At 50.8% G+C, this 25,264-nt stretch overlaps 1 protein-coding gene and 1 long non-coding RNA gene across 3 annotated transcripts in view; both read left to right on the top strand.

Moving 5' to 3' along the window:
- Window positions 1-18,377, top strand: part of LOC131478208 (uncharacterized) — a 91,110-nt gene extending 72,733 nt beyond the window's left edge. The window contains exon 3 of the long non-coding RNA XR_009244360.1: window positions 18,295-18,377. This is a non-coding gene — a long non-coding RNA (uncharacterized LOC131478208). The remainder of the gene's footprint in view (window positions 1-18,294) is intronic.
- Window positions 18,378-20,009: 1,632 nt separating this feature from the next.
- TBCA (tubulin folding cofactor A) overlaps window positions 20,010-25,264 on the top strand; it is a 40,439-nt gene continuing 35,184 nt past the window's right edge. For both annotated transcript variants that reach the window (XM_012927306.2, XM_004586242.3), the window contains exon 1: window positions 20,010-20,148. In XM_012927306.2, coding sequence (XP_012782760.1) covers window positions 20,096-20,148 — 53 coding nt within the window. In that variant the 5' untranslated portion in view covers window positions 20,010-20,095. The remainder of the gene's footprint in view (window positions 20,149-25,264) is intronic.

Raw genomic sequence — 25,264 nt, 5'->3', positions numbered from 1 at the left:
ATGCTGAGGTACTGAGGGTTGATACTGAAGTGCTGAGGTGCTGAGGTCAGTGTGAGCCAATAGGCCCCACGTGTCTCCCCAAGACAGCAGGCCTTAAGGCCATTTTCCTTTCATCTGACTGGCTGGAGCTGTGTAGGTGACTCAAAAAAAAAAAATCCTTGAATCGGCATCCTAAGGTTATATACGGTTCAGAAAAAACGAAAATGCAAACCTGAAACTACATACTTCTCCTAGAATTTGGAACTTTCTCCAAACATTTATTTAAATTCATCAGCCCTGGCCTTAATACTTCTAAAGAAACTTTAATAAAAAACATCACTTTGAGATTTATCACAGTGGAGTTGTTCATCATTTTAGCGAGCAGTTGAAAAGTGCTGAACAGGTGTAATAATGCCTTTGGGATTAAATGATTGTAACAGAATTACATCTTCATAATGAGGCAAAGGAAAGTGGCCCCTCTCACTGTTCCATCACAGTTGATTTTAGAAGGGCCTAGGAGTAAAAGCTGTATTTGGACACTGCCCATGTCGTTATAGTTATGAACCTCTGGTCACATGCCGATATTTAGAAGATATTTTTAAGTTAGTACAATCTCTTCATAGTATAGTTTTCTTCAACCTGTATCTTTGTGATGCTAGAAATTGTTTAACCAGTTGCTTAATTTGACCAATTGAAATAACCATTTATTCCCATCAACTCAGTTAAAAACAAAGCCAGCCAGTCAGGGGGAATTCAGTTAAAGCTATTTGTGTGCTGTCAACCTGACAAAATTAAAACTTACTGAACTGAATGTCCCTTGTTTCTACTAGTTCCAGAGGCAGTGAGAAGCTTGGGAAAATAGTTTAAAGCTCTAACAATCCATCACATTTGCAAAGCTCAGAAAACACAACTGCACCGCCTGCCACTGCCAGTCTCAGGCTGTCTGCTGGAACACCTAGACCAGGTGTGTGTTATGGAAAACAGAACCCTTCTTAAAAAGATACCTAGAAGGTTGTGAGTCTCTGTGTTAGCCAGCATTCTGCAGCTATAACAGAATGCCTGGAACTAGCTGTGATAAGGGAAAGAGGTTTGTTCAGCTTACAATTCTGGAGGCTGGAAGTCCACGTAACATGGGACAGGCTTTGGCAAGAGTCCCCAGGGTGCATCATTCTTGGAGAAAGGGTTTATGATGAGCCAGGAAGCAGAGGGTGTTGCGGGAGGACTGGAGCGTCTCTTGTTAACTCCCTCGTGGACACTGCCACGTACCTGCCAGAGCAGCACCCGTTGTGACCCTCTAAGGTCCCCACCACCTTCTAGCATGCCATCCTAGGGACCAAGCGTGACACATGGGCCTCGGGAGCCACCCTAACCCGGCCACAGCAGCATCCTGCTCATGCGCTTAGGAACACTCACTCAGTGTCTGCCCCTGCCACTTAGGTGGAGGACAGAAACACGGGAGACTTGCAGGAAAATGTGCACAGAGGTGAATTCTCAGGGAGCAAGCACATTTGAATATCCCATTTTCAAGCCCAAGCTCTTGGTAAGCACAACCAGGCACAGAGGGGGACAGCTAACCCCACATCTCAGGTGTGCTGCGGTGCACTTCACAGCCCAGACCGCTGCCCCTCTGAGGCCTTCCCGGCTGTTGGCGATGTGTGTGTTCATTCACGCTTGAAGGGAAAGGAGACGGAAGACCCACTGATGCCACAGCTGAAGGGTCTGTGACCTCAAGTTCCCAAACACGACAGTGGTGGCCTGTGCTTTCTGTCTGCTACTACCAGGAGCAAGAGAGCTGGGTGGGGCGCTTGCTGGGCTGTGAGTGTCATGCTGCTGGGTCACGGTCACTCAGTGTCTCTGAACAGGAGATGTTTCCCCACACCGAGCTGATAGCTAGAGAGTGTGAGTTCCGGTGCAAGCAGCCCATCCCTTGCAGGCTACTAGAGCTCAACCCTGAGGTCTGCATTAGACTTGTTAGACATCTCAGTGGCAGGAAGCAGAGTCAAAGGTTACAAAAACTGGATCTAAGAGTCCCAGGACTCAGGACCCACGGTCACCATGACCCCCATCACAGGCCCCACTAAGACCCATAGTTACCACCACAGCCCATATCAGGACCCATGGCCACCACCACAGCCCGTGCCAGGACCCATGGTCACCACCACCACAACCTGTGCCAGGACTCACGGTCACCACCACCACAGCCTGTGCCAGGACCCAAGATCACCACCACCACAGCCCATATCAGGACCCACGGTCACCACCACCACAGTCTGTTCTAGTATCAACACTCACTGTGATTTGACTTGCCCAGGAGTGCACAGTTCGCTGGACTCAGAACCCAGAACTTTCCTTCACACACTTTTGTCCACACCACCATATCCACCCCATCCTGTCCATACTATCACCCTCCACTCTCCATGCCCACATCACACACATCACCATTGCTCATGCCACTGTGTCCACGCCACATATTTGCCCTGCCCATCATTGTCCACACCACTGTGTCCACATCACCGTTATCCAAAGAACATTTCTGAGAAAACCTGGATTTGTAGACAGTGGCTTATGTGGTGAAGTCAGTATAGAAAGCAGACAGCTGTGTTCATTCTTTCAGCTGAGGCTGGCTGAGTGGGCTCTGGGAGCAGTGTCCTTGGAGCCTGGGTCTGTCTGCCCTCTCAACTTGACTTCCACTGCAGGATGCTGAGTGCCCAGGCAAGGTTGTTTTAGATTTTTAGAACATAATTATTTAGTTTTTCAATGTTTGATGCACATGTGATGCCTGGATGTCATACTGGTGCCCAGGCGTTATTTCAGTGCTTGCCATGTGAGCCACTGGACCCTGCAATCATTGTAGTGTGTTTGGAACCCACCAGCTCCTCTCTGTCCCATGGCATGCTGTGTTGTGCAGAGGGGAGGCCCTTGGTGGCTCAAAGGCCACTGTTTGTGCCTCTACACCATGGAGGTCCTGCAGCGACTCACCCCCACCTCCACCTCGTACTCCTATGACCAGAAGGGGGCTCTGCAGCCACAGAGGTCACAGTAGCTTTTACTGAGGGCAGCTGTTGATCTAGAAGAGGTGTTGTCTGGCAGTGGGACAGGTGGGGTCCAGACATTTGAGGGTGACTAGGACCCTGCTGTGTCCTCCTTTGTTGAAACGAACAATGGAGGCACATCACTTGCAAAGGCCGTTGACTGCCAGCAGCAGGAACCTGACATGCTGCCTGTTGGGTTAAGAGCAGGGAGTGTTAAGCTTCCTTCAGGAAATTCCAGATGAAGTATGAGTGAGTTGGCAAGCAGGGTGCATGAAGTTAGGGGCAGGCGGCTCTGAACCCAGCATATTCTGAGGCATACCATGGTTGCCCTTTGGGTAGTAGTAATACAGTTAAGAAAGGAAATAAGACACAAGAAATCAATGTGGCTGATTTCAGAATAATAGGAGGAAGGAGAGAATGGTCTGATGTTAGTGAAAAGAATAAATTCTCAAGTATTTCAAAGGGCTGTGATGATTCCTTTCAAGTACAGTACGTTTTACTAAGCTCTAAGTGGTGCCTAATAAGTTAAATGAGGTAAGTTAATGAAAGAATTAGGATCCACAAGAGGCCCACATTACATAATCAGGTGTCATAAAACAGAGTCTTTTCACACGGTGCAGGTAATAGGATGACCCAGAAGTTGGAGAGATACTGAAGTTTTAGTTTGAAAAAGCAGCTGATTTCAGGTCGGTGCCTGATGCTGCAGGGCAGCTGGGTCTCAGGTATAAGGTGAACTATAGATCCTGTGAGCAGAGGGTCCTGGCTCCAGGCTGACTCAGACCCAGGTCCTCGCTGGCACTGCTGGCCACAGGAGGTAGGTCCCTGCTCATCACCATGCCCAGGATGCATGCAGAAAGGTGTGGAAGCAGGAAGCAGTCCAGCCTGAAGACAGATGTGGTGACCGGAGCAGAAGCCCGCTGGACTGCGCTCTTGGGCACTGCTGGGTGCCTCACGTCTGGCTCTGCAGGAGGAGCTGTTGTCCGGCTGGCACAGGAACTGGAGCCTGTCCAGGGGCGGCCCAGGCTGGCTACTTCCGTAGCTCTCTCTGCTCAGCAGGGACCCCAGCGAATCTCCGAGACTGTAACATATCTTCGTATCAAGATCAATACTGAATTAGCAGACATAGCTAAGGATAACTGGGGGGAAATAATTAACAAAATTAAAGAGGATTTGCACCACTGGGAACCGTAAAAGTTATTTTATGGGTCCATGTAAATGTAATAAAACCTTTGTCTATGCCACAATTTAATTTCCCATCAAGAAGGTCCCCACAGATAGTCAGAAAAATGGTCTCACTGAAATTAGATGTGTCTGTGGCTCCCAGTTCTGAGAAGAAGCCCACTCCTGGCACAAAGTTCTGTTCCCCGTGGCACAGGAACAAAGTCCTATCCAGTCGCATGCTGTCCAGTGACGGCTACTGAAGGGCAGCAGTGAGATCTGTGTCGGTGGTGATGGTGCTGCGTGCGTGGCGAAGGCAGGGCATGGGAAATGGAGAGGTGTTTCTGCCCACAGCATGGATGTTCTTGAACAAAGGGGCAGCTGGTAACAGCAGTGGAAGGCAGAATAATGTCCACAGCACAGAGAGCTGTAATATCATTGATGTGTGTTTTGTATGTACAACTGATCTATTTGAGAGGCAGAGAGAGAGAGAGCAGACAGATGAGAGGAAGTGCCTGTGGGCCAGTTTACTCCCACACGGTTATGTGGCTGGGACCAGGCTGGGGGCTCAACCCAGGGGCCAGAATTCCATGCAGGCCTCCGACAGGAGTACCAGGAACCCAGCCACATGAGCCATCCCTGCTGCCTCCCGGGGTCTACATTGTCAGGAAGCTGGAGTCGGTGCGGCAGCTGGTCCGCCAACCCAAAACTCTGATGTGGGACTAACCCACCCACCTCCACAGTGTAGTTTTAATTGCTTCAGAAAAATTCATGCAAAGTTGTATTATTAGAAAAAAAGTTTCTTTTCCATGAACTTTCAGAAGTGTCCTGGGCGTTTACATGGTCTGTAGCTTAGTGATTTCTGGTGACAATCCAGTGTGCCGGTGTGGTCAGAGTATGCAGGCGTCGTCCCACCAGGCGCCCCATCCCCAGGGTCCTGTCATGTGCAGCCGTCACCCCACCAGGCACCCCATCCCCAGGGTCCTGTCACATGCAGCCGTCACCCCACCAGGCACCCCATCCCCAGGGTCCTGTCACGTGCAGCCGTCACCCCACCAGGCACCCCATCCCCAGGGTCCTGTCACGTGCAGCCGTCACCCCACCAGGCGCCCCATCCCCAGGGTCCTGTCACGTGCAGCCATCACCGCACGAAGCACCCCAACCCCAGGAGCAGTCTCTCCTGGCCTCCTGCCCCTGCTGTCAGTCCTTCAGCCTGTCTCACCACTGCGCCATTTCCTATCTCTGCAGACCCTTTGCCGCTGGAGAGTTCACAGCTGGACCACACCATGTGTGGTCTTCTGTGGCTGCTCTGTTCTCTGAGCACCAGCCTTTTACATCTCATTCCTGTTGTAACATGGCTGAGTACTTCCTTTTTATCACCAAATAATAATCCATTACAGGGAGACACTCCGCTTCATTTATCTGTTCTCCAGCTGATGGACGTCTGGGCTGTGTCTACCTTTTGACTAATAGGCATAATGATGCTGTGAATATTCATGTACAAGTTGTCATGAGATGTAAATTTTCCTTCTGGAGGGCTACTGGTCACTTGGAAAAGTTCAGGGAAAATGGAGTTCAAAGATAAGCGAGCAGTGGTACTCTCTTGAAATCAATGCATGCTCTTTCATAGCTACATATTCTGTGAATTGTGGAAAGACCCTCTCCACATGTCTGCTGGATCACATGGCCACTGTGTGCTCAGCATTCTATGGAACCTGCCAAGTTGCTCTCCACGACAGCTGGCCTCTTTTTTTTTTTTTTAAAGATTTATTTATTTTTCATTACAAAGTCAGATATACAGAGAGGAGGAGAGACAGAGAGGAAGATCTTCCATCCAATGATTCACTCCCCAAGTGACCGCAACGGGCCGGTGCTGTGCCGATCCGAAGCCAGGAACCAGGAACCTCCTCCAGGTCTCCCACATGAGTGCAGGGTCCCAAAGCTTTGGGCCATCCTCGACTGCTTTCCCAGGCCACAAGCAGGGAGCTGGATGGGAAGTGGAGCTGCCAGGACTAGAACCAGCACCCACATGGGATCATGGAACATGCAAAACGAGACCCCAACCATTAGGCTACTAGCAGGCCCAACTCTTGCTTTCAAATAAATAAAATCTTAACACACACACACACACACACACACACACACAAGCCACCTTCAGGCTAAAGTCCTGAGAGCGTTGGCCGGCAGCAGGCCTGTTGATGTCATGGATCAGCGTGGCCCTCTGACCCCCGCCCGTCCGCACTCTGCCCCAGAGAGGAGGCTGCTCTCAGGGCTGTGTTGGTTTGTATTCACTCTGTGGCTTTCTGTCTTGTTGTTGGCCTGGATGTCCCCGGGCTCCCTGGGAAGCTCTTTGACGCTTCTGAGCCTGTTGTCAGCAGGGTAATTTGTTCTCTCTGGGAACATAGCCTGCCAGGACAGGAGAACCAGGACATCATAATTAGTGATGGCTCCTGGCTGGACCACAGGGGACATGCTCAGTGAGATGGCAGATGGATGTCTACCTTGTTTAAAAACACTTTAGTTTTTTGTTTGTTTGTTTGTTTTTTAAGATTTATTTATTTTTATTGGAAAGGTGGATATACAGAGAGGAGGAGAGACAGGGGAAGATCTTCTGTCCAATGATTCACTCCCCAAGCAGCCACAATGACTGGAGCTGAGCCAATCCGAAGCCAGGAGCCAGGAGCTCTTCTGGGTCTCCCACGCGGTTGCAGGGTCCAAGGCTTTGGGCTGTCCTCAACTGCTTTAGCAGGCCACAAGCAGGGAGCTGGATAGGACGGTTCTAATCCATCGGGATTAGAACTGGCGCCCATATGGGATCCCAACACGTGCAAAGCAAGGACTTTAACCACTATGCTATCATGCTGGGCCCAAAAACACTTTAGTTTTTACAGTGCTTCATGTCCACAGCAAACAAACAAAGGAGAGGAAGGTGGGGAGGATGCCTGTGTGCCCCCGCCCACGGTCACAGCTTCCGGCATCCACACTGGTGCTTCACTGTCACCCTACACGTGCCCCAGGATGGACGCCCGAACCCTTTCATGGCCTGGAGAGTCTTCTGCACCGAGCTTGTCTTTCTCTCCTCCTCATCCAATTCCTGCAACCACTGATCTTACTTCTAGTTCAACTAATCAAGAATGAAAACAGAACAGATATTGAAAACAGGCAGTTCAAGCATGATCTGTTTAAGGCTGCACTGTTTACAACACCAAAAGGGAAATACCTCAAATGGCCACCAGCTGATGGTTAGATGCACAAAATATGGAGTGTCTGTACCTTACGGTGGCGTTGCTTCAGACGTGAGAATGCTGCACAGCACCGCACAGGGAAACCCTGAAACCAGACCCAAAGGGCCACATTCTGTGCTGCCCCATTGTGGTAAGCACCAGGACAGTGAACCCAGAAGGACAGCCCTGGTGGTCGCCAGAGGCTGCCTCGGCATTCCAAGTCCCTCCCGGCAGTGGGGAAGAGTGCTGATGTTGGATTGAGATGCCGGTTGCACACCTGTGGTGCTGCTGACTGCGTCCTTCAACGTGACTCCTGCTTAACTCTACTAATGAGAGAGAGCGCGAGATGGAGATGGAAGACAGGCATTACCAGTGTTCACAAGAAAAAGAGGACTGCACTACAGACCCCACAGACACAGCGCATGGTATGGGGCTTGGTAGGGTACAGTGTTGGCATCATTCACCAAGCAGGTGACACAAACTACCCAAATGTACTGAGGAAGAAACAGGTGAGCTGACTAGTCCTAGACCAGGAAGGAAATTATGCAGTTCAAAATGACCCGCCAAAAAAATCCAGGATCAGATGGCTTCACTGACGCATTCTCCCAGACATTAAGGGGAAGCTTTTCTAACTCTTGGACAGATGTTTGGCCTGATGCTTAATAGATCATAGTATCCCATGTCGGGGTGATGCCCATGTGACTGGGTCCCTGACACTGTCCAGGTGACCTGGACCCACTCCCTGGTTTCCAGCTTTGGTCCTTTGCCAGCACGAGGGGAGTACACCAGCAGCGGTGTCTCAGTCTGCTTCTCTAGTAACTTTTTTTTTAATTGTTAAAATTTAAGAAATTTCTGCTTCGTTTTACTTTTCTTTCCAGTAGTATCCCCCACCCAAAAACTAGAAGAGAAAGGAACAGTTATTTTATGTGATTGGAATCGACCCAATACCAAAAGCAAAAAAACACACATAAGAAAGCTGCGGACCAGAGCCCGCATTGAACTACAGCATGGTAGGCAGTGTCTCCAGTGCCAGTATCCCATGTAGATGCTGGGTCAAGTCCTTCGTGCTCCTCTTCCTTTTTATTTTTTAGTATTTGTTTATTTTTTTTTATTTGAAAGGCAGAGTTAACAGCGAGAAGGAGAAACACACACAGAGAGACAGACAGAAACAGAGACAGAGAGGGAGAGGGAGAGAGAGAGAAAAATTCTCTGTTTGCTGGTTCACTCCCCCAGATGGCTACAAAGGCTGGATTTGAGCCATTCTGATGCCAGGAACCACCTGCAGATCTCACACATGGGGGCAGGGGCCCAAGGACTGGGAGCATCTCCATTGTTCTTCCCAGGCATTTTACAGGGAACTGGATGGGAAGTAGAGCACCCAGGACTTGAACCAGCACCCATATGGAATGCTGGCACTGCAGGTGGAGGCTGTACTTTGAACTCGGCTCCTTGCTGATGTGCCTTGGAAAGCAGCAGAAAATGGCCCAAGTCCTTGGGTCCACATCCAAGGGAAACTGAGTTAGGATTCCAGGATCCTGACATTACTTGATCCTGCCCAGCTTCTGTGGGCATTTGGCAAGTGAGCAATGCCTGGAGTCTCTGTGTCTTTGTCTCTCCCCCTCTCGAATTCCGCCTTTCACATAAAATAAAAAAATCTTCAGAAAACTAAGAAAGCTACAGACCGGTGTCCCTCAACAAATCAGAAAGTATAATCTAGGACTACATAAAACAGATAATATATCATGATCAGCTGATGATTATTCAAGGGATGCAAGACTGATTCGATAATTTGAAAATCAATCAATGTAATTCAGCATAATAACTGAATAGAGTAAAACATTACAACAGTAAAGCATTACAAGATCATCTCAATAGATGCAGGAAAGAATTTGACAAATTCCCATCTCCATTTGTGATTAGAACTCTTAGCATCTTAGAGTAAAAACGGATACCCATAACCTGCTGAGCAATGAGAAGGGGCCCCCTTTACCTCTAAGGAGTGGGAAGGCCCCCCCCTTACCTCTAAGGAGTGAGAAGGGGCCCCTTATCTGTAAAGAAACATCTACAAAATATCTACAGCTTAGTCAGGAAATAGCTACACAAAGATACAGATTAGGTAAGTCAGCAAAATTTAAATAAACACATGCACACACTCACACATCGTGTTCACTGATTGTGAGATTCAGTATTGTTAAGATGTCAATCCTCAAATTGCTGAATGAATTTTTCAAGTTCACAGGACAATTTTGTGAATATTGATAAGAGGCTTCTGAAATGTATGCTGGAACAAGACAGGACTCATTAGAGCTCTACAGTAATCAAGACTGGGAGGGGCTTGCATTGAGCAGCAGCTGGTGAAGTCCAGGCTGCTCTGCTTCTGATCCTGCTGCTGGATGTGCTAGGGAAGGCAGCAGAAGATGGCCCAGGTCCCTGGGGCACTGAACCAGCAGGTGCTCCTGGGTTTGTCCTGGCCCAGCCCCGGCCATAGAGAGTCAGTGGTGTGGACGTTTCTCTCTCTCACACACACACTGACTTGGTCATTCAGTTACAACGCTGCGTGGTCACACGGCGTGTCGGTGTCCCCTCCCTGTATCGCTTTCCCACGGACGAGCAAAGCGCACGGGTCTGTGCTGTGCTGTATCCTGAAGCAGGCCTGTGGCAGAGACTTCCCAGGCCCTGGAGTGGGCTTTCTCCCTTACACATTTTAGTAATACACTCTTAAAGGGACACAGGGGGCTACAGTTCTCCCCCCACACAGAGCTTGGTGTGGCAGCCTTGCTAAGTGCGGGCCAGTGCATTCCAAGCTCCTTATGAAGCAAATTTGTTGTTGTTGTTGTTCACTCTTCTTTGTCTTGGGTCATTAGTGGGAATTGTGAGAGCCAAAGGGCAGGATCAAAGTCCCACTCAGGCAGCTTGCAGTTGCCCCTGGCAACCGGTAGCTTGGTTTCTTTCTTTTACACTCTGGGCCTCCTTTTGAATGTTTTATCAAGTGTTCCTGAAGTCTGCTGGCTTTTTTTTTTTCTCTTTTTCTTTCCGTTCCTCTCTTTTTTTTCCTTCCCTTCCCTTCCCTTCCTTTCCCTTCCCTTTGTTAGAGTCTGAGCCAAAGCCCCCCGGATGTCAGGGTGCGAGCTAGTCAACCCCCCCACCCCCCGAGAATGACAAAGAGTCTCACCGGTAATGCAAACAGCAAACACAGTTTATTGCACCAGCATGCTGGGGCCAGACCGCACTTGGGGTCCGCAGGCTAGCCAAGCCAGGTGGTCGGACCTTGAACAGCCCAAGACAGAAGCTTATATAGGCCCTTTTGGGCTGGGAAATACATCAAAAGTAGCAACCTAAGACATATGGCCTTCAGGCACAGGGAGCCTGTTCTGTTCCCATACACTATCTGTATGGCTCATCCCATTCTCACACCCTTATCTTCCTCTTGTTCCTGGAACTGGAGAAGAATTGTGCCCTTGCCTTCACAAAGTTGCAAGGCAGCAAAGAACAGATTTATCACTAAAGCGGAATACTCCCGAAGTCCAGGCACCTCCTGGCCTAGCAAAATAGCAGTTGTCTTCAGCACAAGGGAATCTCACACTGCCCAACAATAACATTTTACCCACACTCTAACACCTTCCGTTCCCTATTTATTCATTGGAAAGCCAAAGTTAGAGAGAATCTTCCATCTGCTGGTGCCTGTGACACTGGCATTGCAGGCCATGGCTTTACCCTCCATGCCCCCAGCGGCCCCACTGTCGCCTTCCCCAGCGTGCTTGATTTGTCTTAGTGCAAAACACACTAGTTGATTTTGTGTGATAATCAACAAAACCCACCAAAGGTAGTGTTTGTAAAACATCGAGTCTTTTCACCTTTACTTATGGAAATTAACATTTACAGAGCAAAGCAAACAAATTGACGTATGGAGGAAGGTGGTGGGACAGATGTTTCATTTTTTTTTTCTCCTGTGACTGCAGAGGAGGAAAAGGAGGGGCCACTCCCTGCTGTCAAACTATGTCAGCACCGGGGGTGGGAGGCTGGTCATTCGATGATGCCTCAGAGATCTGGGCGTGAGGAAGAATAACAAGCTATTGCTTGAATGTTTTCAAAGTTCTGAGATGTTGTTGTCTTCATCGCATCAGGGTTGATAGATCTTTCTAAGGTTTGCTGGGCTGACCAAGTCCACCTAAGTGAACCCACAGGCCTAGACACTTGCTGCATAGCTTGACCAGGAGAGTTGTCCATACTGTTCTGCTTTCCATCCTCTGACGAGGCACTCAACGTGGATTGTCTGCACTATTTAAACAATATTAAAGTGGAGGCTATCTACTTCTCATCCAGCTCCACGATGACATGCCTGAGAAAGCCACGAAAGATGATCTGAGTACCTGGGCTCCTGCCATCATATGGGAGACCTTGTTGGAGTTTTGGGCTCTTGCCTTCAGCCTGGCCCAGCCATGATGGTTGCAGACAACTGGGGAGTAACTCTGCCTTTAAAATACATTGATCTTTTGAAATAAACTATATCTGGATCTCCCACATGGGTGGCAGGGTTCCAGGTACTTGGACCATATTCTACTGCCTTCACAGGAAGCTGGATTGGAAGAGAGTACCTAGAACTTGAGCCAGCTCTTCAACATGGGATGTTGGCATTGCAAGCAGCAGCTTAACCTGTTATGTTACAGTGTCAACCTCCATTAAAAAAAAGTATGTGTATAAAGCTTCACTTATCTTTTTGAAAGGCAGAGTAACAAGGAGATAGGGAAAGACAGGAAGAGATCTGTCTGTGGGCACACAGCCCAGAAGCTCCCAACAGGTCTAAGCCAGGGTCCCGGCTCTCCCTCTGGGTCTCATGTGGCTGGCAGGAGCCCAACCACTCGGACCATTTTTCTCTACCATCTCAGACACTTTAGCAGGAGACTGAACCAGCAGAGCAGAGCAGCCAGGTCTCCAGTCTCCAGCCAAGCCTTCTGAGATGGGATGTGGGCAGTGCCACAGTGCCAGCCCCAGGATGTGGCAGGCATCTCATCCCTACTCCAAACATGAGGAAACTGAATCAATGAATAGATGGTTCAAGGTTACTCAACTAGGAAGTGGGGTTTGAAGAAAGTACTAACTGCTTCCAGGAATCCATTTTGGGAGTGCCATTACATGGCTAAATGCCAAAGCACAAATACTAAAAAAAAATAAAATAAAAAATAAAAAAAAAAAGTCATGAATCGTTGGTTGCTTAGTGTTGTCTGGACTCTGGGTTGGTGTACTGAATTCACTGGAGCGCCTTATCGAATTCCTTCTCTCTGACTTCTTAATATGGTTAAAAATCTAAAGAGAATTGGTGAATTCTCAAGATTCCAAATGACTTTACACTAAAGGAACTCTTAAAACTTCAATTATATCATTAGATGATGAGTGCGCCCTCACATGAGCAAAGAATACAGTAATAGAGAAGAGAAATAATTATGGTAATAATGATAATAATAATACAATAATTAAATATTAGGGTAGTAATGTTGGAATTGGAAGTTATTGAAGTTGAAATGTGGACGTTGAAATGAAATTTCTCTCTTCAATTAAGAAGTAATATCCTTCTATTACCTTAAAATATTAGAGGCAAAGTCATTTCACAAAGACTTCTTTCCCTTGGCAAACTATTGAGCAGAAGCCAGGAAGCTTTCCCAGACGACAGCTTGCATTATCTAGTCACTCCTCTTCCTTCTAACTTGAGAGGAATTCTCCGAGTCTTAATCAGGTTACCAAATGGACAAACCGTTGGGAGAGACATAATTCCAATACTTTAAAGTATTTTTTCAAGAGCTTAGAAGTGCATTTTCCCAAATCCTCATAAAATCCCATATCTTTTTTATTGTTATTGTTGCCATTAATAGGTAATGGCAACTGAAAATGTCTCACACCCAACAGAGGCATCTTACTGAAAGGAATACATCACCCACAGATTAAAAGAAAAACAAATTTAACTCAAAACATTTTAGTGAGTGTTTCAAACAGAACAGGCGACATTAGCTCTATAAACATATAACAGGACTTTTTATCCATGATATGTACCCCAAAACTCCTTTCAAGTCTCCCCTGATCGACCCTGAACAAAAAGCATACTTGAGGTGACCACACATTGCACATGACCGCAAAGAGGGGTGCATGGAAGCTGCTCCAGACAGAGTCACTGCTAGGCAGCTGCACGGCTCCCACTCAGGTCCGAGCACTCACAGATACAAGTCATGTGACCTGAAGGTTCGAAAGGTTGGTGGCATTCCTTTTGGCAGAATGTGCGGGACACAACGTTGGGCCCCGCGCCAGGTGTGATGTATTAAAAGCCACACTATCAGATACCTGCTCAGCAGGAAGCAGGGCCTGCCATGAATTCCTGACAAAAAGATGGGGTGATGCCCGAGTGTAACCCTACCAGCTAACACATGCAGTCTCCAGCGTGCCTGCTCTCTGGCCTGGGACCAGTCGTTTGAGTCCCACATGGAACTCGTACACACACATGCAAGATGAGGGTGCAGCAGACCACAGAAGCCATGGAGGAGGTGGCCATGTGGAGTTGTAGCTCACTGTGTGTCAGGAAATCCTTTGCTGCAGTAACAGAGAACACCTGCTCAGTGGCCTCAGGGACAAGCACCTGCCCTTCTGGCCTGAGGCAACTACAGACGGGCCTCGCTGGCTGGCATTGGGCAGCACGGTGACCTCAGAGCAGGCCTCGCTGGCTGGCATCGAGCAGCGCGGTGACCTCAGGGCAGGCCTCGCTGGCTGGCATTGGGCAGCGCGGTGACCTCAGGGCGGGCCTCGCTGCAGTTTTCTTTCCCTCCCGCTTGGAAGTTGGATGTGTCAAGCTCCAGTTGCTTCATTTTCCCTACAAAAGTGGGAAAAAGACAGTTCTTATCATATTGCCTCTCTTTTTTCAAGAAATCTAAAACATTTCCAGCAGCCACCCATGTATTTTCACTTTTATCTAGTTGACAGAATTGCACACCTGGCCACCTCTAGCTACAAGGAAGTTGAGAAGCTTGTGCAGGAGTATTGGGAATGGATGTTGAGTGACAGTGTCAGCCGCGAGCAACGTGTAATCACAGCAGAGCGCATGGCAGCTCCTCATGCCACACACAAGTGTGAGTTTCATGTGGAACATAGCTCTAACTGTGAGAAGGGAAGACAGTAAATCTAGAATGAAACAAGATGTCGTCATGACCTTGCAGGTGAAGATATCTCAAAAGACACTGAGTGCGCTGAGCAAAAAGAGGAGGATGTAGTCAGTGGGCCTCATTTTGACTCCAGGTTGAAAACCAGCGCTTCTAGTCATGCATCCAGAGTACTAAACACGCCCAGTGTCGGGCCGTCCCTGGATCCCAGTGTAGAAGAGGCACATGCTGTGAACATTTGTGGGCGTGGCCCTCGGTGGGCACGGGTAGCCTCTGTCCTGGGGACTGCTGGGGGCTCAGCTCCAGTGACCCTGACACAGTGAAAGGAGCAGCAGACCCCACAGCTCATCCTTCTGAACAAGACTTTATCCCCCAAACTTATTAATAGGCTTAAGAGTCCTAAATGAACAATTAATGGAGTAATGTTAAAGTTTGTGATTGATTAGGACTTAGTTTGGTTTAATTGTGGCGTCTGGGAGGTGGGCCTGGTGGGAGACTGATGGTTATGTATGGAGCCCCCACCTTGTGCCTGTGTCTGACCTCTCTTTCTGCACATGGCCCACCATCAGGTGCCAGGCTAAGGAGGCTGCCTGTCTTGGGAGCCAGGCGAGCTCCCTGCGCCCCGAGGAGCTCTCCTCTCAGGCAGTTACTGTGCATATGAGCCACGGAACAGGGCACCAACAGAGCCCCTGTCTCCAGAGCAGACAGGCACACTGCCATCAGCAAGAAAAAGACAAAGTGAAAATGGGCAAAAGAGGCGAAGATATGCGCGCGTTACGAAGCCTGCCAAGACCTGTTTAACTTCATTCATCACCCAGAAAACGTGAACTAAAGCCACAAGGAACATGGCTGTGCCGCCACCGGGATGCGCTGCCAGAAAAGGAACTGCCCAGAGCTGGTGGCGGAGGGAACATGGAGCCATCAGAACTCTCGCACGCTGGAAACCAGCACCGGCACTGTGGAAACACTGCTTTACATCTCCTGAAGCTGAGCACACAGCGCTCCAGCACAAAACAATGCCTATGCATCCTTAGCAGAAAACACGTGTTAGCCTGTGGGAGCCTTGATCACGAGGGCCAGAAACTGGAGACAAGCAGACACCCCATGGGAGACCCTCTCCCAGAGACTGAATTAGGATCCCTTGATGCAAGGTTTTCCTGTGAGGTGAAGCTATGCCTGAACAGGAAGGAACAGGTTCCATTAGTCTCACAAACACGATGCCCGAAGACAGACAGAGCACTGTTTCTCTAGGATTCAAGCCAGGCCAGCTTCCATGTGGCACTGGAGGGCAGACGGGTGGCTGTCATGTGGGAAGGGCAGAATGGTGACTCTCACGTGGGAAGGGTGGAGTGTGCGGGGCTATGGTCTTGCTTTCTTTTCTGATTTGGTGCTGGCTATGTGATTATGTTTACTTTGTGAATATTCATCAAATGTGGACATTCTTTTAGTTGTTGTCATTGAAGACATGTATTTGAAGGGCAGATTTACAGAGGGAGAAACACAGTGAAAGATCTTCCATCTGCTGTTTCACTCCCCAGATGGCTGTGATAGTCAGAAATGGCCAGGAGCCAGGGAATTCATCTGGGTCTCCCAGGTAGGTACAGGGTCCAAAGCACTTGGGCAATCTGCTGCTGCTTTCCTGGGCATGTTAGCAGAGAGCTGGACTGGAAGTGGTGCCACTAGAACACAAACCAGTGTCCTTACAGGGTGACAGTGTCCAGGCAGTGGCTTTACACACTATGCCACAATGCCGGCCACTTGTGCACGTGTGTGTGTGTGCGTGTGTGTTATTTTCCCATAGAAAGTTTGCTTTTGAAACAGTGAAGAGCAGACCCAGCTTTCTGCCTACAGGGGGGAAATGCCTGTTCCCGAGTCTTGCTGGTACAAAGACAACCATCCGAGTCTACAGCAGACTGCAAGGCAGAGAATGAGTGCTCCTGGGCACGCTGGTGGGAGTGGAGTGTTCCAGACAGCTGCAGCACAGGTGGGATGGGTGGGGTGGCTGGAAGTCATGGAAAGAGAGAAAAGAGGTTGTTTGCTAGAGTCTTGAGCCAGCGTACGCTGGGTTACAGGTGGGGGGAGCAGTGGGCAGACCTGGTAAGGAAGGGCACAGAGTGGAGAGTGGGAGGAAGGCACGTGGGCTAGCCCGGAGGCCGGGAGGGTGACTGGTGAGAGCTGTGGGTTGTGGCTCTGAGGGGAGTGCAGTGGCACTGGTAGGGAGAAGAGTGCCTGGGGGAGTGGGCAAGCTTTACTGTGGGTGAATGAGAATCCAAGAGCAGATGTGGTCACCACTGGTGGTGGTACTACATGGCATGCCCAGTGACAGCACTGCCCACACATAGTACTTACAATAGGAACCCACCTCGGCAGAGAGGATGTGGCTTGCCAGGAACTGGGATGCCCCTCCCCTGTACCATGGCATCATCCGTGCCTAGGACACTGCCAGGCCCAGAGCAGATCCTTGTACCTGTGGAAGACATGAGTGGGTAAGCCAACGCGAGAGGCTGTTATTCGGCTGAGGGAGGTGTCCAGGTCTAGGGCCAGCATTGAAGTGGAAACCCACAGTGCAGAAGCCCCTGCCCTGTTCCTCCAGCATAGGGAGCCCCACAGGTTCTGGGTCTCGGTGGCTGGGGATTCAGCTCAGTGAGGCTCCCACACACACAGCTAGCCAGTCTCAACAGACTCACCAGCCTCAGCAGCCCCCCAGCCACATTCATCACCACCTGTAACATTTAGTGAGCTGCTCAGACCTTGCCCGCTGTTAGCTCACATCTCAGGGTGCTTGTTCCCACAGCTCCCCTAGGCCAGGCTGGAATCCTGAAATGGAACTCAATGAAGGCACAACCATAGCAGAACAAAAGGACCGTGCTTGGGCACCTGGCTCTCCCTCCAGGCTCTGGGCTCCTCTCTGGGGAGCACTCCTCTGTACTCATCTGAACCAGCCTTCTCTCCCTGCAGGCTCTGGGCTGCTCTCTGGGGAGCACGCCTCTGTACTCACCTGAACCAGCCTTCTCCCCTCCCCCTACCTCCTCAGAGTGCCAACCCTAATCCGGGAGGCCTGGAGGAAGCTGGGGTGCCAGGGGAGAGGCCGTTCCAGTTTGTAAACTTACGTGTTTGAGGGTTTGGCTGCTTCTCTCCCCAAATGCCCACAGTGGCCGGAACTGGGCCAGTGGTGAAGCTGGGAGGGAATGATTTGAGCCATGGCCACTGGCTCCTCAGTGCCCACTGTGAGGGTGCTGGCACTGGCAGCACAGCCAGGACTCCCTGCACTGCTGTGATGTGGGCATCCTAACCTCTAGACCAATTTATTTACAGAACAGATTATTACAGAATTTATTACAGAACAGATTTATTTTTATTTTAAAATATTTATCTGCTCAAAAGGCAGAGCGACAAGGGGAAAAGACAGAGATCTTCCGTGTGCTGGTTCACTCTCTGGATGTCATAATACAGGCTGAAGGCAGGGGCCAGGAGCTCCAGCCAGGTCTCCACTGTGGGAGGCAGGAACTGACACCTGGGCCGGCGCTCCCTGTGTCCAGCAAGGGCTGGCCTGCAAGCTCGGAGCGGCTGGAACACACTAGGCTTCCTATATGGATGCACCCCAAGCAGCAGCTTGACCTATGATACCACAGCAGGATCTCCTACTCACTGAAACATGTGAAAGTGCCTACTGTGTGGCAGGCCCTGCTGCATGCTGGGGTGTGTGCATGCACCCAGGGGGAAGCCAGCAGCCTGTCTTCTTACCCATGATTTCCTCCCCAGGTGCCTCCTTTAGCAAACACTGGGGAGGGGGCTTCTGGAGTGTGCCCGTGACAAACAGCATCATCACTGTCATCCGTCTACAGGTGAGTAATCCAGGGCCTCTGTCCAGTATCACCAGACACAAGTTGGCCTTAGAGAGGAAGTTCTCACCATGGCTAAAAGGCAGAACCAAGCTCTATAAGCTTACCCGGCAGCCTCGGGCCCACCTGTGGTGTACACATGTGCATACACACACACACACACACACACACACACATATCCCATGTTTGGGGCCTGGACTTGGCCCACCTGTGACACATACAATCACACACACATATACACCTGGGCCCACCTGGGGGGCACATACACCCACTTGGGCCCACCTGTGTCACACACACACACACTTGTGCCCACCTGTGTCACACACACACACTTGTGCCCACCTATGTCACACACACACTTGGGCCCACCTGTGGTACACACACACACACAGAGGCCTACCCGTGGTACACACCCACCCACCCACTTGTGCCCACCTGTGTCACACACACACACTTGTGCCCACCTATGTCACACACACACCCACTTGTGCCCACCTGTGCCACACACACACACTTGTGCCCACCTATGTCACACACACACCCACTTGTGCCCACCTGTGTCACACACACACACTTGTGCCCACCTATGTCACACACACCCACTTGTGCCCACCTGTGTCACACACACTTGTGCCCACCTATGTCTCACACACACCCACTTGTGCCCACCTGTGTCACACACACACACTTGTGCCCACCTATGTCACACACACACCCACTTGTGCCCACCTGTGTCACACACACACACTTGTGCCCACCTATGTCTCACACACACCCACTTGTGCCCACCTATGTCTCACACACACACACACAGACCCACCTGTGATGAATACACACACAAACAGAGCATGTTTAGGGGCCTGGGCCTGGCTACTCACAGCAGCCCTTCTCACGGTAACCCCTTTGCTGTCATGTTTAGGGATTAGTGGTTTAAGGTAAAGGCCAGAGAAAGGGTTTTTTGTAGGGATACAAGCCAAGGCAAATGGTCGATACCACAGGTTGGCATCAGGAGCCCTCCCGCAGAAATCCCTGCAAATGACCGCAAAACTAGCTCTGGGCATCCGGCAGCCAATGGCTTGGATGTCATGGCACTGGCAGGACCCCACAGCAGCTGTGCAATGTCCAGCTGTGCTGCTGTATGCCCGCCCCCACCTGTGGTCCTGCAGTGTGTGTCACCAGCAGGGTGACAAGGCTTAGCCCCCACTGCACATGCACACAACACACAAGGAGGCTGGGGAGACGTGTGGCAGCACGATGCCACAACTGCAGTGTGTCCCCCAAATCCAAGCCATCATCGTGGAGCCTGGCGGGTAAAGCTGTGCTGTTATCCCGGCTGCTCCACTTCCCTCCAGCAGCGGGGGTGGCCCAAGTCCTTGGCACCCTCGAAAAACAAAATCACCGGACGGAGGGCGGGTCCGGAGCCGGCAGGGCGGAGGAGTGAGCCCGCCAGCCACAGGGCAGGCCCAGGGCCGCAGAGGCCAGGACGCGCGCACGGCGGCCCTGCCTCACGGGATCCGCGTGGGCGCAGCCGGAGGCCGCTCCTGCCGCCCAGCCCGGGGACCCAGGCCCGCGGGGACCCGGCGCGGGCACCGGAGCAGGCACCGAGGTGGACACCGCGCTGGCCCACGCCCCGCCCTCCAGGCCCCTCCCTCCGCGCCTGCGCGCCCGCCGCCCGAGCCCCGGAGCGCCCCGCCCCTGCTCGTGCGCGGCGCTCCGGGGCCATGGCCGACCCTCGTGTGCGCCAGATCAAGATCAAGACCGGCGTGGTGAAGCGGTGAGGAGCCGCGGGTGGCGCTGCGCCCGCCTCGGGGCAGCCTTGGGGCGGTGTGCGGGCCCGGGCGGTGCCCGCCGAGGAGCGCGCTGCGCCGGCGAGTCGTGGGGGAGAGGCCCGGGAAGACGGAGAGGGAGCGGGCCGAGGCCGGGGAGAGGCCGGGGACCGGAGAGGGAGAGGCCGGGGACCGGAGAGGGAGCGGGCCGAGGCCGGGGAGAGGCCGGGGACCGGAGAGGGAGAGGCCGGGGACCGGAGAGGGAGCGGGCCGAGGCCGGGGGAGAGGCCGGGGACCGGAGAGGGCCTAGGCCCGGGAAGACGGAGAGGGAGCGGGCCGAGGCCGGGGAGAGGCCGGGGCAGGCGGAGAGGGAGCGGGAGAGGCCGCTTGTCACCGAAGTTGGAAAAGGAGCCCAGCTTGTCTGAGGTCGCGCCGCGAGGACGCAAACCCGGGATTCTGCTTTTCGGCTCTGGAGACGTGGGGCCGAGGTCGACTGGGGTTTCGGGGACCCTGGTGCCCAGGCTGGGGAAAGCAGCTCCCGAAAGGGGGTCCCCACTCCTGGTCCCGCAGGCCTCATCGCTCAGTCCACCAAGGAGTGCAAGGAAAAAGCTCCAACTAAACTTGAGGATCTCCAAAAACACTTCTGAAAAAGGCTTTGTTTTCAGTTTGTGTTCAGCAGGTGGCCATTATCAAACTTTGATACTTTTGAGCAGGCTCTAGTTGACTGTAATCGCAGTTTGCTCCGAATTAATGGACACCTGCCTATGTAGGAGTCCCCAGGGCTTTTTGGTTGGCTTCCTTTGCATTGGTGTGTAACCATCTCAGTCTGTGAATATTGTCTGGTACTCTCGGCCTTTTTTCCCTAAAAAGTGTTTCTCGGTGACTCTTGCCATCATGTGCCCTTAGTAACCCAGTTCTGAACAGCCGCCCTCCAGGGAGGGGAGAGCAGTGGGTGAGGCAGACAGGGCACAGTGACCACTGTTGGGGCTGCACGGTGACAGGGCTTTCTTAGATTATTTTTTGATAAAAATGGCTTGGAAGATAGGCCTTTTTTCTCTTCCACATCTGCTTTCAAAGACGTTGTTTCATGGTTTACACATGTTTTTGGTTTTGTGAGCTTCTGTTAAAATTTTCAAAAGCAGAGATAATGACCAGTGTTCCTCAACACTGTATTTTTGGCCCCATGTTTACCTTTTTTGGCCTCATTTCTCTGAAGAGGTTCTCACCTTTATTGTGAAGGTGAGATCCAACGTAATAACTCACACCCATGCTTTTGTTTTCACAAACCAGAAAGTGCTAGAAATGGTATTCCAGATGCATATCGGGCAGTGTAGGTTCTTAGGGTTAGAATAGTCCAGGTAAGTCAGGTTCCCAGCTCTGGGCCTTCAGACACCAGCTGAACAGGCAGGGGGTGTTCAAGGAGTGTGGGAAGGACAGCCAGTGGACGTGCGGTTGGTGTCAGGACAGTGGAGCGTGGGGACAGTGGCCGTGTCTGTGCGTTGGCCTCCTGGTTGGACGCCTGCCTTAAGAGCAGAAGCAGGCTGCGGCTGCCAAGTTTCAGGTGCTTCGTGAGGTCTCATCTGGTGATGGGGCGAAGGCTCTTGCTCGGGGAAAGGGATTGGAAGAGAGGTTAGCTCTTGGGCAGGACGATTTCAGGGACTAGTAGTGCCTGGCCTGCAAGTGCCAGGCCTTCTTGCAGGATGCTGGTTCAGCCCGTGACCCTGAGGGGTGTGAGCCAGGGCTGCCGACTGACCACACAGTTTCCTGCACAACAGCTCACGCAGCTCGCAGGTGCAGGCTGAACATCCCCAAGGTGGAAATCTGAAATTTGAAGTGTTCCAAGTGTGAACATTTTTTTTTTTTTTTTAAGATTTTTATTATTACTGAAAAGCCGGATATACAGAGAGGAGAGACAGAGAGGAAGATCTTCCATCCGATGTTTCACTCCCCAAGTGAGCCGCAACGGGCCGATGCGCGCCGATCCGAAGCCGGGAACCTGGAACCTCCTCCGGGTCTCCCACGCGGGTGCAGTGTCCCAATGCATTGGGCCGTCCTCTCCTGCTTTCCCAGGCCACAAGCAGGGAGCTGGATGGGAAGTGGAGCTGCCGGGATTAGAACCGGCGCCCATATGGGATCCCGGGGCTTTCAAGGCGAGGACCTTAGCCGCTAGACCACGCCGCCGGGCCCAAGTGTGAACATTTTGAATACTGATGGGGTGGTTGTATTTTGGAGCATTTTGTTTTTTCACATTGTGGATTAACAGCCAGTACAGTTTATGAAAATGTATCCAAACTCAAAAAAGCAAGAAAAATCTGAGGCATCCACGGTCCCAGCCGTGTCCAGCGCATGCTCTGCCTGAAGAAGGTGTTTGTTAGTGGATTTGCATCTGGTCTGTGAAGTGTGATCCCTTGGGGTTTCTGTGCTGATGGTAGAGCTGTAGCCGGGTGCTCTGCCTTCTGTCTTACAACCAATATGAACCCTTAACAGCAGATTTCCCCATAACAATTTGAATTGTTAGAAGTTTAGAAAATAATTATAGAACATATAGGATTGCTGTTTCTTAAATGTTGTGGTATTTCAGCTAATAACCAAGTAGAATGTATGTTCAAGAAATAGTTTTTATTTGTTTTTTTTTTAACTATAAGTGCTGTTGCAAGATAGTGTGTTCCATGCCCTTCACATAAAAGGCAGCTTACTGTAACATGCCCTATTAGTTAGCCCACCGATGGGTGAATGAATTGATTAAAAATGGTTGCTCAACAACACCCTTTTTTTTTTAAGTAAAAAAATATTCAAGCAGATATCTCCTGCTATTTATTTATTTATTTTTGGTGGTGTTTCCTTAGTTGAGAGGGATGCCCTGTGAGTCTCTGATGAGGGTCCAGGTCTGGAGGAAGGGGGTGGGACACATGTTTCACTTGCTTTTTTTTTTTTTCCTCTCCGTAGTCCGCAGGGAGGGAAGGGCCACTGCTTGCTGTCAAACTGCATGAGCTCCGGGATGAGGGACGGTCATCTGATGTTGCCTGGATGTGGGCAGAGTGTTCTGAGGGCGCCACTCCAGTGGTTTTGGTAGTTCTGAGACTTCATCTTTGTTGTACCCAAGGTCTGTTGTCTAAGCCTGCCTTACTGCATCCACAGGCCCAGGATCATGTTGCAAAGCGTGGCCAGCAGAGTGGTCCAACCTCTGCCGAGGCCTAGATGGGCCGGCTGTCATGTCCCAGGGTGCTTCTGGGCATGCTGTCCACGGCATAGACATAAGCAACTGATGAGGCACACTCCTGACGCGTGCACAGCACCACATGTCTTGTGATTTTCCCTGTGGCCAGGTTTTGAGTCCAGTGATGAAGCTGGGGAGTTTTCCCCCAAGAAACCTAGCCTGGGATGGCCTCAGACTTGGCTCTGGTGTGCGCCAGCCAGTGCAGGGTCAGGTTTGATCTATCACCTGCACCAGCCAGCACACATACCAGTGGACGCAGCTGCTAAGCAGTTCTGCACTAAGCCTTATCTCTTATGCAAACTTATGCTGTGGCCCAGCCAGGACCAGCCAGGACCAGCCCAGCCAGCCCAGCCCACCACAGGCCTGGTCTTGATGTACACCAGAGGGTTACCCCAAATGACCCTCACCAAGCTTACTCTTGGCTCTGGCTTTTACATGTGCTATGTCCTAGCTTGATCCATCCCATGTCCCATCTGGCTTTTGTGCACACCCATGGGTGCCACAGCTTGGCTCAGTCTGACCCGCCACCTGACCCAGCCCACACATAAGCCGATGGGTGCTGCCTCCTTGACCAGCCTGACCCTGCAGCAGCCTTGGCTCTTGTGACCACCAGCAGGAGCTGTACCCAGCCAGTGAGTGCCCACAGTTCCCCCACCAGGCCTGCTGCCAGCCCTGGCTCTTGTGACCACCAGCAGGAGCTGCAGCCTAACAGGGAAGTTCCCAAGTTTTCCTACCAGCCCACTCAAGCTCTGCATCCTGCATGTGCAGGACCCCAGTCCTGGCACTCACTACTGTATAGCTGCAAGTCCTGCAGCCCCAGCTTTTGTGTGCACCGGTGACTGGAAGGTGATGCTCTTTTTCCCAGCCCAGGTCTCCCACACAGGCAAGTGCCTTGGCCTGACCCAGACATGCCCTCCAGCTTCCCCACTCTAAACCACCTGGTCTCAGCAGTGGCCTGGTTGGTGGAAGACTAGAAGTTGTTCCTCCCGTCAAACCTGCCCTTAGCCTCTCCCTCTTAGTGCGTCCCGAGACACCCTGTGTCAGGCAGGCTGCAGTCCCCCTCACCTGGGGGATGGGGTCGTGTTCCCGCATTCCTCAAAGATCTTTAAAAAGAAAAAAGGCGACTGTGCTGGCACAGAGTTAACACAAATTCAGCATAACCAGGCCCAGGATGCCATGGCCATATCCAAGCACCAGCTGTTGGCTGCTTCCCTCCAGCAGTGTTAACATTTGCCTAGGTACAAGGCACCTTAGGCAGCTGCCTACAGCTGGGCTTAAGCATACCTTTTTATAACCATTTTTGATCGGTAATAGGTTGAAATCCAATATGAACAAAGAATGTTAGGACATTGAAAGTAGCACTGACATTGGCCTATAGTTTTCCTCTGATTAAGTGAAAGTGACATCAGTAGATTAAAATGAGACTAAGACAATTCACACTGCAATTGTGTTAGTTTAACTTTAACAATCTTTTAACACTCTTGTTTAAATGTAGCTGACATACCATAATTACACATCTATAAGCCTTGATTATAGAATTTTACTTCATGAACCTATGGGGAGATTGCATTGATTTTTTTTTTTAATAAAGCAAGCACAGTTCCCAAACTGATTTCTTCCCGAGTTTGTTTATAGGCCATCTCTGACACATTGCTGGGTAAAGCATGTATTCTGTGTATACTGTGTATATACCTTGTGTAACTGGCACAAAAACAATGGAAATGAAAGGTTGCTACATAGTTAATATATATTAACATAAAAAAGTGAAAATTTAAGTAACATGTGCTTAGGTAGGTATAAAATGTTTCCCTCTTTGCTTTAGCTGTTTATACATTTTCCATTTCAAAAGTAATGACAGAAGTATTGTGGGGGACTAGTGTTGTACAGCATACAAAGCCACCACTTGC

The sequence above is a fragment of the Ochotona princeps genome, chromosome 28 (assembly GCF_030435755.1).
Source record: "Ochotona princeps isolate mOchPri1 chromosome 28, mOchPri1.hap1, whole genome shotgun sequence".
Classification (NCBI taxonomy): Eukaryota; Metazoa; Chordata; class Mammalia; order Lagomorpha; family Ochotonidae; genus Ochotona; species Ochotona princeps.
The sequence above is the reverse complement of the archived record's forward strand: the minus strand, read 5'-3'. Positions and strand labels throughout refer to the sequence as shown.